Source organism: Dunckerocampus dactyliophorus, chromosome 1, assembly GCF_027744805.1.
Source record: "Dunckerocampus dactyliophorus isolate RoL2022-P2 chromosome 1, RoL_Ddac_1.1, whole genome shotgun sequence".
Taxonomy (NCBI): Eukaryota; Metazoa; Chordata; class Actinopteri; order Syngnathiformes; family Syngnathidae; genus Dunckerocampus; species Dunckerocampus dactyliophorus.
Genome location: NC_072819.1, coordinates 10,634,069 through 10,650,550, shown reverse-complemented (window position 1 = coordinate 10,650,550; position 16,482 = coordinate 10,634,069). Strand labels below are relative to the sequence as shown.

General features: G+C 41.5%; 1 protein-coding gene across 2 annotated transcripts; it reads right to left on the bottom strand.

Moving 5' to 3' along the window:
* Positions 1–102: 102 nt before the first annotated feature.
* nhej1 (nonhomologous end-joining factor 1) lies at positions 103–16,189 on the bottom strand. Of its 2 annotated transcripts, XM_054777689.1 has the most exons (8): positions 16,129–16,189; positions 15,012–15,236; positions 14,007–14,228; positions 12,907–13,045; positions 7,860–7,918; positions 3,079–3,241; positions 2,920–3,017; positions 107–704 (listed from the first exon to the last, which is right to left on the bottom strand). In XM_054777689.1, the coding sequence occupies exons 2-8, from the start codon at positions 15,195–15,197 to the stop codon at positions 627–629; spliced, it is 945 nt and encodes a 314-aa protein (XP_054633664.1). In that variant the 5' UTR covers positions 15,198–15,236; positions 16,129–16,189; the 3' UTR covers positions 107–626. The 2 variants fall into 2 exon arrangements, with proteins under 2 accessions (XP_054633671.1, XP_054633664.1); XM_054777696.1 differs by lacking the exon at positions 3,079–3,241 and having other exon boundaries at positions 103–704.
* Positions 16,190–16,482: the final 293 nt, after the last annotated feature.

Here is a 16,482-nt window from a genome sequence, read left to right as displayed (position 1 = left end):
TATTTATACATTTAAGATCAAGGTCTTTGCTTTACTTTTTACCTATTTTCATTTATTAACAATTTATTGATTTTATGACATTTTTACAATTATTTTTAGTTATATCTCTATTTTTTAACATTTTTATTCCTTATTTCCCGTAAACACTGCACAAACTATATTTGCATATTAACTTTATTGAATTTGATTACTTTTTTCAACACCTTCCCTTTTTTTCCCCTTTATGATAAAATGTAAGCAAATTGCAAAAATGTATAAGATGTGGTGTGAATGAATTAGCAGCAAGAGACCCGTGGAAAGGGTAGGATTAAATTAACTGCACTTCTGCCTGCTCCTTTTCAGACATGTTGCATTGTGCAAATGTAGGCAAGTGATGTTCCTGAATGTGACTTGTTAAGCATGTCTGAAGTGGCTACAGTACGTCATTTTCATCATCTTGAGTTGTTTTGGAGTTGATTCCGCAAATAACTTCCAAGCAATTTATTGTCAATATTCATAATCAGATAAAATGCCGACATGTCCCATGCTAAAAAAAAATAAAATAGTATAAAATGATTAAAATCCATCTAAAACTAATTAAAATGTCCTCCTTTAAAATGACAGTTTGTGTTTCATACTGCTGGCAGTCATCGGAACAAGCCCACCACTTTCTTCTTCTTTGCTTTGGAAGACGCTCGCTCAGCACGGCGGCAGGTGACGACAACCTGCACGAGAGGAATTAGGAATTAGAATTCAACAGAAATGTTAGGTGTAGTTGTGTTAATAACCTTCGTTTGGAACGTTCAAAGACACCATCTACTGTATTTGTATCGCAAAGAGTGTACCATGCACCGTACGAGCTAGCCACATATGTAGCTCGATAGATGCTTTGTTGATCTCCATGAGAAATTCACATTTGAAAAATGTCATAATGAACAAAATAAATAAAAACAACCAAGGCAAGACATGAGAGGCAAAAAGAAAAAAGAAGAAGAAAATATTTTAAGAATGAAAATAAGAAAATAGAATGCTGTGACGGGAGGAAGGCGGTAGATGCACCACTGTTCTGCTAGTAGCCAGTTACCTCCCGTAGCACACAAAAACAGCATACGTCAGCATTGGCATATCTTCATGCTGTGTACATTGTTTACGTTGTTATATTGTGCACAAATCGGGGAATGAGTTCATGGACACAGGAGGGCTTTTGGGGCAAAAATCCAAGGGATTTGACTGAGAGCCAACAGTAATTTTTGCTTTTTCTTACTTATTTTGCACTATTGACTTTATTTTGCTCTAACAATTCTATGTAATAAAATGAAATACTTGGATTATTTGGTTGATATCGTTACAATGTCGTACATTGTTGCATTAATATACTGTTAAATTGTTCAGAAATATTTTCTCAAATATAGTTTGTTGCTATTTGTTTTATTTGCCTAAAATCTTTGTCCTGTGTGTTATTCTGATCATCATCATGATCAACAAATTAAAAAGGCAAAACTCACAAAATCACTCAATGAGCTTGAAAAATTCAGCATTCATGGCCTTGCAAATTCACGAATTTTGCTAAAACAACAAAAAAAATCCCTAAAAGTACACCTAATTCACCCTAAGTCTGCAACAAATTATAAATAGGTGACAATAAAAGTAAAGTTAACAGTACCACTGTTAAAAAAAGCTCACTTTTGATTTTTCTTCACTGACCATGTTTTCCCGCCAAGCGTTGAGATTTTGCACTATGATCAGCGCTCCTTAAATGCACCGCAGTTGCTACGAGATGCAAAAGTGAAACTTACATATAACAAACCGGCATCAAAAATTGCAGCAAGGTGAGCGATTGACAACAAGCAAGAAGTATGGATTATGTAGCTGAGGAAACGCCTTCCTCGACGCCTGCAGAGCAAGGGAGCCTGGTACCACCGCTAGCCGCTTCAGAGTGAGGTGGAGGCGACGTAAGCACGGTTGTTCCACTAGCCTGTGACTCCAAATCATCTGTTCCATCGATCATCATTATCATTCATTAGTGGTGTGTACCTATATATATTTTATACTTGAAATGCATATAGTAAGTGCGTGAATCATATTTATTTAGCTCCACGGGCTGGCGGCCCCCAAGCGTCTTAATCCGGTTTCCAAATGACTTTATTTAGTTATTTTTTGCACAGGAAATAGTTAAATGTAATCTGTGGCTTGTGGAATAAAGCGATCCGAGCAACCCAACACGTCGACACACACGTGACGCACAGCGCAACCTACTTACCGCACCACGTGGGCATCCAAATAAAGGACTTCGCACAACACCCATGCCAAAATGCCACCCATATATTCCCGCCGCAATGCATGCTGGGTAGCTAATGGTACGCTCTCTCCCAACATGTCGCCTCCCAACATTTTTGACTGATTGCAATATATGCTGAGGAGGTCGTCAGGGAAGTAAACAGGAAGGGACGTTAAAAACCGATGCTTTGTCGCTCATAGTTCATATCGTTACCCAGCATGCCTTGAGGGCATGCTGGGTAGTGTTATGTTTAGCGCTTAGTTGTTGTTTATCACCCACCTAGTAATAGTAGTAGTTGATTTATGTGATGTGTTTAACTTGCTGTGGATGTGTTGTGCTGTTTTTTTGTTGCACCGTGAGTAAGTATGTCGTTCTGTTCGTTGACCACCTTTATATAGATGGACCCGCTGCAAATTTTTTCAACCCAATGTGGCCCGCAAGTCAAATAGTTTGCTCACCCTTGATTTAGCTTGTTAGCGTCCCTCGCTAGTGACCAATGGCAATTGAAGAGAGAATGGGAGCGTTCTAGACCTGAATCTAATTTAATAGTCACACATCACTTTTATTGCAAATGTTGATTCGAAATCGGAGGAGAACGCCAACATCAATCTAGGAGGAGGGTTTGGAGGGGTAGCTATTACATGACGAGTGCAGACGAGTACCTGCTGTGCTGGGGCTGAGTTGGTTTTTGGTTCCTCCACTTGACTTGTCTGTTTCCGGTCGCTGTCTTCTTCTCCTGCTTCAGCGTCTGCCTTACCACCTAACGCAAACACACAAAGGTTTGAAGGTTCTGACGTCAGCAATACACATACAGAACAAACCTGTGGCTGGTGTGAGGTCAGGATGTGCCGCAACCCGCTCGTCCTGCTCAGACAGTTTGCGTTTGCGTGCGTTTCCGTGCGCCACGACCGCAGCGTAAAGCTCCTGCAGGTTGCCGCTGAAGTTTCGGGAGCCGCGATGGTCAGAACAAACCAGAGGGAGAGTCTGGATGAGGCAATAAATGCACTTCCGTCACATTCGTGTGCAATACCGGAAAGGGTCTGATGGGACAATTAATGCAATCAAGTGAAAGCTCTGTCATTGGTTGTGTTTGTTTTAAAGCCCGATGAGGAACCAAGTAGTCATTTGGCCATGAAGATGATGCTCATATCCATCAAGGCTCAAGACGTATCTGTCAGATGACTCATTATGTGACACAGATAAACACTCCAGTTGTAAAGTCCTCCTTTCCGCCCCGCCGAAGAGCACAGATTGTCCAAATTAGCTCCTCAAATATTGACCATCAGAAATTGGTGGTCTCCTGCTCGCTGTCGGGGCCGCGGGGCTCCTCAGCACACTTTGGTCAGGCTTCGAGGTTTCGCATTGATTTATTTTTGTGATTTGTTTGTTTAAATATCGTAAAAATAAATGGGGAGGCTTAGTTCTGCCTTGGGCACAGAGGAACCAATGTGCTGAGGGGGGATGAGCGAGCAGAAAGCCCACCTTATACTGTATTTTTATTCACAGTGCCCCCCCTCCCTCAGCCCCTTTTGGAGAATCGGAGATGCCGGGGCTCCGTTTGTTCTGAATATATCATGGAAACATAACACTCTCTTGGAGGAGATTGATAAAGACACTTCAGTCAGAAGCACTAAACTAGGAAGGCTGCCGACACAAGAGTTCAATAACCTCTTCCACGCGGCCTGGAATGCTCTGTTCTCTCCTCTCATAGCAGGACAAAGTCCTCAGAAGATGAAAGAGGCGGAATAGAAGCTCACCTGGTAGCCACGCCTCCAAAACCTGCATCCTGTGGTGGGGAAGGTAGCGCGAGGAAGGGTAGAGCCTGTTGACGTTTGGCTATTATTAGCAAGTTAGCAGCGCCGATTTTAGAAGCTGTTGTTGTTTTAAAGGGGGGTTGGTGGCGGGTTGCGCTGGGGGTTTGCTGGTGCCGTCGAGTCTCACACTCGCTCACTTCGTCCTGCCCACTGTTGCCGACCTTATGTTTGCTTTTTCCACATCATGTGACCTCAACTTCCTGCGCTGAATCAAAAAGTCATCTATGGCTCGCTGCTTCATCCCCAAATTAAGATCCGCGTTTGACAAAGAGGAAAATCAACAGGGATCTCGTCAACATTTTGGCGGAGGCGCAACGTTGTCGCACCTTGGGATTTCAAAGGCAAACTGAAGACACTGCAGAAAAAACGGGACAATCTACCGACTGTAGCATCTCAAGACTCAAAACAGATGCTGCACTAATATCTTGGAAAAAAGTGCACGCAAGCCTGCTGTGCTTTTGATTGGTGCGTCATGAGGTCCGAACCCTTCCTGTAAAGGCAAGATGCCAGGTGGCTACTTGCTAGCGTTACCAATGACATGCATTTTACCAGGAATGTTCAGGTCAAATAATAATTACAGTTACATTGCCGTTAACAGCGGTATTTACTAGGAGCGTCCCGATCCGAAATTGATATAAGGTATCGGTCGGATATCAGCAAAAAAACAAAGTATCGAATTAAATCGGCCTGCAATTACAATCTCTGATATTGGCACTCCGATACAAGCAGTCCATTCCAGCACTTCTATCTAGCAGCGCCGGCTTCAGCATGCAGAGTCCACGTGATGGCAACAAAAGCACGTGCTAGTGTGTTTAGCAAGGAGCAGGAGGGATGTCGGCCGTGTGGCAGTATTTTGTCGTTAAAGTCTGAAAAAGACGTTGCAGCTGAGTGCAAAACCTGTCGTGCCCAATTTTCCCGTGGTGGTACAGAACTGGGGACGTTTAATACGACCAACCTCATCGTGCACTTGAGGCAACATTACAAAAAAGGGTAAGACCACGGCTTCCTCAAAGCACCCACCGCTGTTTGAAACATTTGCACAACGTGAGAAACTCCCACGGGACAGTCATTAGCTATCGCAGAATAGAGCCAGCACTGTCGAGGATGAGTAACATCAGGTTTCAACGCTTCATTAAGCACCTTGAGCTTCCCTTCACGATGCCTATTGTTGATAAAATGTACTCCAGATCAGGGGTGTCCAAAGTGCAGCCCGCAACCGATTTTTAGAAGAAGAACCCCCCCCCCCCCCCCCCCCCCCCAAAAAAAAAAACAGGGAATAAAGGGAAAAATCTGCAGTCATTTTATAAGAATTAAGTCTAAATATTAAGAAACCTGGAAAAGTCCCAATTTTACGAGAATAACTAATAAAGATAACATAATTTTAGTAGTGTAAGGATGCAAAAAAGACATTTTTTAAGCAAGAAAATTATGAGAAACAAACAAAACAAGACATTTTTGGAAAATTGAAGAAAAAATTTTAGGAGAAAAAACTTATAACATTATGAAAACATTATGAAAAATGTCACATTAGTAACAGAGTTGAAGTAGTAAAGACAAAGATTTTTTTTTTTTTTTAAAGTCCTAATATTATGAGAAACAAAATTAAGTTGTCATTTTTGGAAAATTAGGTTGGGGAAAAGTTATAATAATATGGGAATAAAGTCAAAATATTAAAAATATTTGAAAGATTATTTAAGAAGAAAGTACAATATTTGGAAAATTACAAAAAAAAAAAGCAACAGCAAAAATGGGAAAAAAAGAGCAAAGGTCATACTAATAATAGGCTTTTTCACCTCTATCAATAAGCTGAGATGCAGTTTTTTTCTTTAAATACAGTAAATACACTCGCCTCCAAAAGTTTGGGAACACCTACAGGTTTAGGTGTAACTTCTTAGCAAATCTACATGCTTTACAAAATATGAAAGTGGCCCTTGCATCCTTTCATTTTTCGCTATGTGGCCCTCAGCGGAAAAAGTTTGGACACCCCTGTCCCAGATACATCAAGAGATAAATGGATCAGTTTTCCTCATACCTGCTGTTGCTGACTATTGTTCTTTGTTTGAGTAATATCACTTAATCGATCATTGGACGTGGTTTTTGCGCAAAATTGAAATGGGCGCATTTTGTTAGCTGCGGAAAGGGGGCTCAAAGAAAGCCGTTCGGGTCGCGGGGGTATGCTGCAGCCTATCCCAACTGGATTTGGGCGAGAGGCGGGGTACACCCTGGACTGGACATATAGACAAACAACCATTCACACTCACATTCATACCTATGGACAATTTAGAGTCACAAGTTAACCAAACATGCATGTTTTTGGAATGTGGGAGGAAACCGGAGTAGCCGGAGAAAACCCACGCACGCATGGAGAGAACATGCAAACTCCACACGATGCCCAAGCGGAGATCCTTCCCGATCTCCTGACTGTGTTAGGGCGTGCCTCTATCTTAGAGGATAAATACTTTGGATTATGCTCCTTCCCCTCAGACCTTCTACAACTGATGAACTGATGAAACCTGCTCGGATGAGAGATGAAACAGTCCAGCTGTGATCGATTCAATGCCTCGAGCAGAGTTCCACACGGTTGTCACAACATTCTCCAATTGTGACATTTCAATTCGGAGCTGACAACCATGGCGCTGCTGATAGCTCTGTGGCAAAAACACACAAGCGTCCTCTAAAAGCCATCAGTGACACACGCCAACACCGAAACCATACATGTGCGTCACAGCCCGATGCACAGCCACACTGAGGCCCTCAGGGAAGCTGTTGGGAGCCCAACATGTGTGCAGACAAGCGGGGAGTGCAGGCTAAAAGTCAATGTTGATCTGAACACAGCTGCAGTGTGGCGGCTGAGTGGAAGGCGCTTGAGAGGAAGACCGCAGGCCGCTCCTCCGCTGTCCCATCATGGTCACCACGGAGACGGAAACATTGGTCAAAAAGGACACAAACACACAGAAGTCATTTGTGTGCTGGCAGGTAAACACACCGCAGCAGTAACAGTCAGGCAAGTGTCAAAAGGTGATTCACTCATGATCACAGACTCATTCACACTTGAGTCAGATGCAGCGTCGAGGTTTGCAGGGAAAACAAGAAACAAAAAGGCACAAGGACGTGTAAAGAGTTGACCTTGGCAAACATTGCGCACACTAGCCAAATACTTTCACCTGCATTCGATCACACACACAGCTAAATCTGCTGTGCCACTCCCTCTTTAATGTAACGTTTTTTACAACCCTCTCCGATTTTAGTCTAGTCTGAAGGCGGCCTCATCACAGTCCGGTGGAATTTCCCACCAGAAATGACAAAGTCTTTGGCCGCGCCGTGTGGCCAGTCCAGAAGGACAAAAAGCATCTGCCATGGTACCACATGCAATTGTCCACCACTACACAAGTAGTACCTCTTATTTAAATGACTGTGATTCTATAAGCGTCTACCACTGAGGTACCCGAGCTGTACTTCCTGTTAATAAACTGACTCAACTCTTTGAGCACCACATGATGCAACTGAGCTTTTGTGTGTCATTAACATTGAAACATCGACTCAGACACACCTTGGACATTCCTCAGGTAGATATGAAATGTTAAATCACACACACCCGCACACACATACACACAGAGGAGTTCGGGGTCAATAAAGGCAGAGACGAGAAATTCCACACCTTGATACAGTAAACACAGCAGGTAGCTGCGATAGGGTTGAGGCAGAGAGACACCACAAGCTTCAAGCATGAGGACAGAACGCAACATAACAGTTCTGTGACATGTGTGTGTGTGCGTGTGACCTCTCACCTTTGCCAAGAAGCTGCTTCTGTAGGTGTGTTGGTCAAAAATATCTGTCTGCAGGCGGGCTGCACACAAGAAAAATAAAACAATGAACGTTACACACTAAATGGGACCTGTTTAAAAGCGTGTACCTCAGTTTTTCACAAAAATGATTTCCAAAAACGTCTCAATTTTCGTACACTGTCTTGTGCGCCTAACAAACTAGTCCGTTTGCCCGCGTATCATTCCACATAACCAAGCCAGCTTCCATGCGTTGGTGACTCTGTCTGTGAAGAATAGATTGTTACATATGGTTTATTTAGAGTTGAGATGCACGGTGGGCTAGTGGTCAGCATGTTGGCCACACAGTCAGGAGATCAGGAAGACATGGGTTCGAATCTTCGTTGGGCATTTCTGTGTGGAGTTTGCATGTTCTGCCTGTGTGTGGGTTTTCTCCGGGTACTCCGGTTTCCTCCCACATTCCGAAAACATGCATGTTAGGTTAACTGGCGACTCTAAATTGTCCATGGGTTGTTTGTCTATGTGTGCCTTGCGATTGGCTGGCAACCAGTCCAGGGTGTACCCCGCCTGTCGCCCAAAGTCAGCTGGGATAGGCTCCTAAAAAAATTTGAAACACACAATAGGATTGTAATGTAAAGGTTCCTAGTTAACACATAGTGCAGAGGGAAACGCTTTAAGGGAGACACATAACAAAGTGCACTGTGTGTGGGTAATGATGATTGTACCTGCTGCTGACGCTTACAATAAAGTTCAAGTGAGCAAGGATTTTGTGACTGTGGGGGGGTTCTGGTGGTGGCCTCATAACTCCACTTTGTGCTAAGTGATGATAGAAAGTGATTTGTGCATGCTTTGCAGAGTCTGCAGAAGTCTACACTAGCCTAGAGTTGTTGGTAGTTGCTTTTTGAAAAACTACTATAGTTGTCTCATTACTCGCTAAATATCGTAGACCACCACGAATAAATGAAAGTATGGGAAACAATGAGGTCTATGCATGTAATGTGTGCCTGTGTGCAGGCGTGGCCGTGTGCGTGTGTATGTGCACGTGTCTGCATAGATGTGTAATGTGTGCATGTGCATGAATTTGCGCTGTGTAATTGACGTGGAGAGACTTTCTGGTAGGAAACACCTACAATGTGAAAATTGTACAATTTTTCAACAAAATGAAACCCTGAAATCAGAAAATACATGTTTATATTGACTAATTACAATGCCTTGAAAAATGGTGCTTATAATAGAAGTCAATGGGACTTTTTTGTCCTCTAGGGAACGGAAAGGGTGGGAAATTTGGAACCTGACCCTGCAAAAACAAAAAATAAAGCATCAAAATCAATTTTACTACTAATCGTATGTATAGTTAAGTGACATAGAGCCCCAAGCCCCTAACATTTATTATATGGAAAATAACTCATTTTGTATGTATTTTTCTAAGTAAAAACAGTGACATCATTAAATCAAATGGGCATTTAGAGAGCTAAAATAATAAAAATATTTACATGTTTGGTATTTTTTTTTATTGGAACTGAAGTTGACTGAGACATCTAAGCAAAAAAACGCAGAAGAAAGATGAATCTGTTCTGTTTTTATAGCAGTTTTTGGGAGTAGACTTGTTTGACCTCCAGGGACCTGAAAGGGTGGAAAATTAAAAGGGACCCAGAGGATTAAAATGACTCTGAAACACATTGTTCGCTTAGTGCACATGCTTCAAACTCAGGCTACTCGTCTGGCATTTTAATTTCAAAAGTGGAAACAATATTGTACATAGCACAAAATTCACAACCGCTCTTAATAAGGGTGCCATATTCAGACCAAAAGTTAAAATATTTAAATTTTACATGACTAAAAACGGCAGCACTTTAACTATTACACCCTGTCTGTACAAAATAACACCTTAAAGAGGCATAACCTCCTGACGACCAGTAGTTCAAATTTGTCCTCTGTAGAGTACATTTGTAAACCTAAATATCTCCCACCCAGTGCATCCAATCGCATTAACTCCTTTCGTGCTCTATAGAGGACATTCAGAGCTTTCCAATGATACCAAATTTGTAGGGGTGGGGCTTTGTTACCTTGACTTACCCATAGAAGAAAATGGCTTCCCTCAGTGTAAGCACTTTTTATGGGAAGAGGAAAAGTAAGTGTTGAATACTTTTTATCAAACACATTTTGTCTTGAAATGCTGTTGGCATTTTATTTATAAGACTCTTATGAACACGTTAAAGTGTTGTTTGAGTTATTTTAAGTGTATTTGAGCCTAGTATTAAAGTGTTTAAAAAATGTCCTCTGTAGTGGACATTTGAAGTTATTTCGTCCATTTTGCTCTTTTTTTCCCAAATGACAAGAAAGGGAGTCATTCTCAGAAGCACAGGGAATTTTACTGCGGATTGTTGATGGAAACTCAGACATTGAGTTATCTGATGAAGATGATCAAGATCCACTGTTTGAGGCAGGAGTAGAGGAAGATGATGTACACAAATCAGCGTGAAGTACTTGTGTCTGGAGCAACGTTAAATACCACACCTGAAGAACTGAAGACATTCTTTGGGAATTCTATTTACATGGGCTGTCTAGGATATCCAAACATTCAAATGTATTGGGCCTCAGAGTACTAGAGTAAAAATTGTGGTGGAATCCATGACCAGAAATCGGTTTTACAAATTGAGAAACTCCATCAAGCTCGTCAACGACCTTGATGTTTCAGATGAAGAAAAAACAAGTGATCTCTTGTGGAGAATCAGGCCCCTCTTGAGCAAAGTAAGGCAAGGATGTCTGAGTCTGCCAAGAACAGGAAAATTGTGCATTGACGAGCAAATGGTTCCTTTTACTGGTCGATGCCCAGTGCGCCAGTATGTACCGGGCAAACCAAACCCAACTGGACTGAAGGTATTTGTCTTCGCTGCACCAACTGGTCTAGTTTTGGATTTTGTGGTCTACCAAGGCAAGACAACTTTCACAGCTACAGGAGGAAAGGGCATCGGGGATGGGATGGTGGATGAAACACATGCATCAAGGTGTCGCCAATCTGGCTGCAACAGTAAAACATATGTTATGTGCTCCAAGTGCAAGATTTTCCTTTGTGTTTCCAAGAAAGCTTTTTGAAGTATCATACCAAATAAGCATAATAGAAGCAAAAGTGAAACAAAAGAAAAGAGATGATGGACAGTAAAGTTTATGTTGAACACTTTATCAAGTTGACTTTTTGATATTTTTGTTGGACTAACTGTTTCACAATGAAGTTCCGTTTCCCCTGTATTGGGTTCCGATGTCCACTGTAGAAGACACATCATAGCTTAAAAACAAAAATAAAAATTTCAAAAATTTCTTTTGCAGTATTCCAATTACTTCACATAGATTGGGGAATTTCAAAATAAATGTGATTGGACAACATTTTTTTTCCTGGTAGTCAGGAGGATATGACAGTCAAAAGGGATCATTTTAACTACTTAAAAGCACGCTGTCAGTGACGTTTGTTTTGTCTACTACTTAAAAGCACACCAATTATGTTGGTTAAAGGGACAAGAAGGTTTTAAGGTTTTTAAAATTCTTTCAATATGCAGGAATATACAAGTGTTGAAAATTTCAGGATAAATAATGAGAAAGATAAAAAGCTGGGGAGTGGGGTGGGGGCTAGGGATGTCCGGAGCCACATTTTTTGGCTTCCGAGCCAATCCAATTTTTTTTGTAGTCTTGCCGATCTGATCCGATTGCATACCAATCCTTTTTTTTTAAATTTTTTAAAAAAATAATTATAAGCTTTTGTTGCAAACATGAATTTGTGGAATTGAATATGGTTATGAAACTAGCTCTTCAAAGCTTTAAAAATAATGCAACCAAAGTATTGCTGAATTTACTTTTTTATTACACAGCATGACCAACAATATTGTTTGGCTTTTGTAACAAACTTCTCAGCGTCAGGCCCCTATACCACTAAAAGATCCAAGAAAAGTCCATCCAATAAAAGATCAAATTGGAAAACATAGGTGTGCAAAATACTTTTAGGGTAGGACTAATCATTTGACATGGTTATAGATCAATTTGTGGTGTGATTTAGAATATATGACTTTTTTTTTTTTTTAAACAAACTCTCTTAGGGCCCTATGCAATCCGTTTTATTTTTTCCCAAATTCCGTTAAAATTTTTTAGAATTCAGTTTTTTACTTTTTCCACTTATTTAACCAGCATAGAGTGTGTGCTATCTGTGTTAGTGAATGAAATTCAAAAATCCTCACATTTATTGATGCAATACATCATTGGCCCATTTTGTCCAGTAATTGAGAAATGGATGTAGCTTAGCTAACTCTAATGGGATGTCAGCCTCAGCACATATTGCTACAAAGTCTTTAACAAACTGTAATGCCCGTGCTTGTGATTAAGGAAGATGGAGTCACAGATGTAATTCCAATCGGTTTATAATTTTAAGACATTTTAATGACACCCTTATTTTGCTTACACAATTAGACAAATGTAACAAAGAGCACTCTTATTTTGAAGGCCGGAACGTGTTGTGTGTGTTGAGAATGGCAATTGACGGGCGATACACACAACATTGCCTCTCGTCTTTTTTCACTCATAACCTGCACGTCATCAGTGGGCATTGTAAAATGGTCCTTAGATTAAAGCAGTAAAACACAACACGTTGAAAATACTGTTTACTCATCCAGCCTGAGTCGCACACACACACAGCTGCACTAGCTGAACTAAGCGAACCCCACTAGCTTCCATTCACGCTCTGTAACAGGGGAGTCTCCAAGGTTTTTCACTGCCATTTCGACAGGTTTAGTAGTGTTTCTGAGGTCCCTATTATAAGGAAGCAGCATGACACAGCACAGGCACATTGAGAGGGAACTACCCTTGTAGCTACGGAGCCGAATATCCAACGTCCAACATGAAACTAAGTTCACCACGGTACACCGCGGACATGTCTGCATAGTGGTGTTGTGTTTTCTTCTTCTTGCGGGTGGCGCGAGTCGAGTGGCAACTAGCTTTGAGGCTCATTACAGCGCCTACCATTTTGGAGTGTGGCTCAGAGTTACCATTGGCTTCGTGCATTGTGTACCTCTGCTGAGAGTGGCTCCATTATCCTTGTAATCCTGGATCTCAGCATCCTTCCTGGCCAGCAAACCTTCCAACAGCTCGACCTGCTGGTGGAGCACGTGGCTCATGGACAGCAGGGGGCGCACCAGGTGAAGACACACCTTTAAGAGAAACATAACTGCTGGGCACGTTTCTTACAAAATGTCATGTTTTATGTGCTACAGATGCACATCATTTCACTTCAATAAACTGCCAACTAGCAATGTCAAAACAACAGTTTACAAATTATTCTTACTGCCCTTCAGTACTTTCCATTGGACTTTTTCCACAAAAATCATACATGAACATTTGGATTAGCTTTTAAAATAAAAAGTCAGTTGCTTTATACATGTAATAGGCCACATAATGTTAATTCTGTCAATCTGTCAATTCAACATCTGGCCAAATAAACTAAAAGCAAACATACAAACGCAACACTATAATACACTACTGGTCAAAGTTTTAAAACACTCAAAAAAAACATTTTTAAGTGTTAAGATGGTCTGTCTCTCTTCCATTGTTAATTCCCCTTTTCTTGCCATTTTTGTGTGACAAATTACTTTCTCCATTACAACACTGTTCAACTGATGTTCACAAGGGTATAGTACCACTGTGTGTTCTGAACACTGTTTTTATGCAGACAGAGGAGGTCGTAAGTACTCCAGAACTTGGAACACCTGTAGGAATTAGTTGCACCAACTGCCGAGGCTTGATCAACCTCCATTTCTGCAGAATAGCTTTAAATTGTTGACCCATGTTGTGGTCCCTGAAACAAGCCTTTTTGTCTAATTCTGAAATACACATTATTTTTCAGTTTTGGGTAACTTTGCATTTTTTTTTAACCTCTGGCACTTCACCACTTACCTTTGTACAACAACTTGAATTTCAATAAATAACTGGAAAAATTGGGGTGTTCTAAAACTTTTGACCAGTAGTGTATATTCATTTGCTTAACGTGTGCACAATCTGAGTGACATCACAACCAATCGCTTTGGCTGCTATAATGATGGCTGATGTATATTTTATCCCGTGGTGCATTAATAGTCTTTGGAAGGACGGAGGGATAATAAATGCAGACTGTACCACAGTGATGGGAGCTGGGGTGCAGCGAAACTCCCAAAAGAAGGGCAGCCCTGCTAGTTTGCTCTTCAGCCTCAAGACCATGTTGCCACCATCAAGTCGCATCAAAGAGATGTGCGCTTCGCCTTCGTGCGGCCGGCCACTTCCTGACAGATAGGGCTGAACCACCTCGCACAGGTGAGCGAAGAACGCTTCGACTGGGGCTTGCAGGCGCTTGTTCAGCTCCTGGAACGAGCAGACGTCAAACATCAGCAAAAAGAACATTCACAGGAGGGTGGAAGCAAAAGATAAATACACTTTTAGATGCACTGCGATGCACATATAAATGATTCTGAATCGATTTATAAATGTCAACAATGGACGATTTAAGTAACACAATTCTCAAACTCTTCTGCTGCTGACGTTACATGTTATAAGTGCTTCCACAATAACAGGGAAGCAGATTGGATGTAAAGCCTAGGTCCTCAACAGCCGGTCCACGGGCTACATCCGGCCCACCAAAGCTTTACATTTGCCAGCTAAACGTCCCCCAAATAATGTAAACCATACAGTCTAAAGGGAGAAAGTGATCGTTGAAGCAGTACTTTCTCCGTTCTGCAGAGGGCAACAGCAATGCGTACACGGTGTACAAGAAAATGGCTTTAATTTAAACAAATATGGCGCTATCAACTCTAAACTATGTTGACTTTGTAGTGGAGTAACCAGTTTCCAAGGAATATAACCTGTGGAGGCACTATCGGAGTCAAAATCACAACTTTGACGCAATCCAGCCGCTCGCTTTGGTTACACGCACACAGAAATTCAAACAATATACAATGCAATATTACAATATTCTCAGGTTATTTCATTTATGGTACCACAAGAATTCTGCAAGTGCTGTAGGCAATCATTTGGTTAAAGGATCTGCAATGATAATCGCTAATCAAATCAAATTGAATGAGGTGGGGAGAGATTCCCACCACTAATTTACACACGGCAAACATCTTTTCTAATTAATCCTCTTTGCACCTGTGCTCGGCTCTGGATGGCTGCCGTGTGCATCGTCTCCTCCCACACGCAGTGCAGGTCAGTCAGCAGGATGCGGCACCTTGTCTCTCCAAACCAGCTCTTGGCGAGCAGATGGCAGCCATCAATGCTGACAGGAAGCCATGGACGCTCCAGGAGATCATCAGGCGACACTCCGTTGGCCTCCATCCCGACACACACACACACTCAACAGAGTGTGCTCACAGGCTGCGGGTTAGAGGTCCAACAGAGAGGAGAGAATTGGTTAATTATAAAAAAAAAACATCACGAAGCAACAGAAAAAAACTTATGGTGTTTTGGGTTTGCAATATTCTTAAATCGTCACTGAATATGAATAGCTAAAAATTCAATTATTTTAGTACTGTACAGGCATCTTATCTCATAACACACATTAACACATGACTTCAGCATTCATGGAGGAAGAATATTACTGACTTTTAAATGTGCCATTTCATATAATTCACGACTGAAATCACGCTTCATTTTGGACTGGTTTAGGAAACATCAATACAGTAGCAATGTGTACAGGTGAGCGGACATGTCCCAGGATATTCCTCGGGTCTGGCGCCCCTGATAGCCTAGCTAACTTTCGCTTTGTTCCGTGAAGTTGCAGTATTTCTTATGCATGTGTTTTGGGGCTCTGTGTGTGTTTTTGGATTTTTTTGGTCCTGTAGCGTTTATATGCCTTGCATATTTTTATAGTATGCTGTATGTGACCGTTTTCGTTTGGATCATTTGTTGGACCGTTTGGACGTTGCAACGCGTTTGTACCTGTCGGCCACCGTACAGCAAAGACAAAACAAACGTCACTGACAGCTGGACGCTTCCCAGTTTACTTAACATAACACGGAAGTGTTAATAACCTGGTTTAAATGTATAGTTACACATTGGAGAAGCTATTCCTCCACAACATGTTATAACGAATACCAAACTGTTAACGTATCGCGGAAATAGCTTCCACGGCAAACGCTCATGTCACAATTGAAAACAGCGTCGAATATTTTCACTTTCAACAAACGCTAGTTGCAACAAATTAAATAAGCTTTTAGTCTAGCTAGTAAGACGGAAATGTTGTTGATCAGTGGAAAAAAGTACTGACAGCTCCCAATCCTCCTGCACCTCAGTCTAGTCTGTTGACAATGAGGATTCCGACACCGACATGAAACAAGTTGAAAATTTAAAGGTTCCGCATACATTTAGCGTTGTTTAGCCTTGTCCGGTATTCCAAATACTGTAATGTATGAAATGATAATCCCTGACAACGCTCCCGTTTTCACCTGGAAACTACTGTATTTTGACCTTATTTCCTGCAGCATTCTCATATTAATGTTTTCCTGTATTTAAACTTTTATGAAAAAGACTGGTTCTGCCAGGGAAGAACTTCCGGTCTGCTAGGCAACACCGGATTACATCCCGCAGCCGGTAAAGTCAGCCCTGTAAAATAAAAGAGCAC

What these genes read in the sequence shown, in the direction of transcription:
- nhej1 (XM_054777689.1), bottom strand. Translation starts at nt 15,197, where the DNA reads ATGGAGGCCAACGGAGTGTCGCCTGATGATCTCCTGGAGCGTCCATGG. An exon ending in TGGAGCCACTCTCAGCAGAG is followed by an intron (nt 7,919 to 12,906) that starts GTACACAATGCA and finishes TCTTGTGTGCAG; the next exon opens with CCCGCCTGCAGACAGATATT. An exon ending in GAAGCAGCTTCTTGGCAAAG is followed by an intron (nt 3,242 to 7,859) that starts GTGAGAGGTCAC and finishes TGCCTCATCCAG; the next exon opens with ACTCTCCCTCTGGTTTGTTC.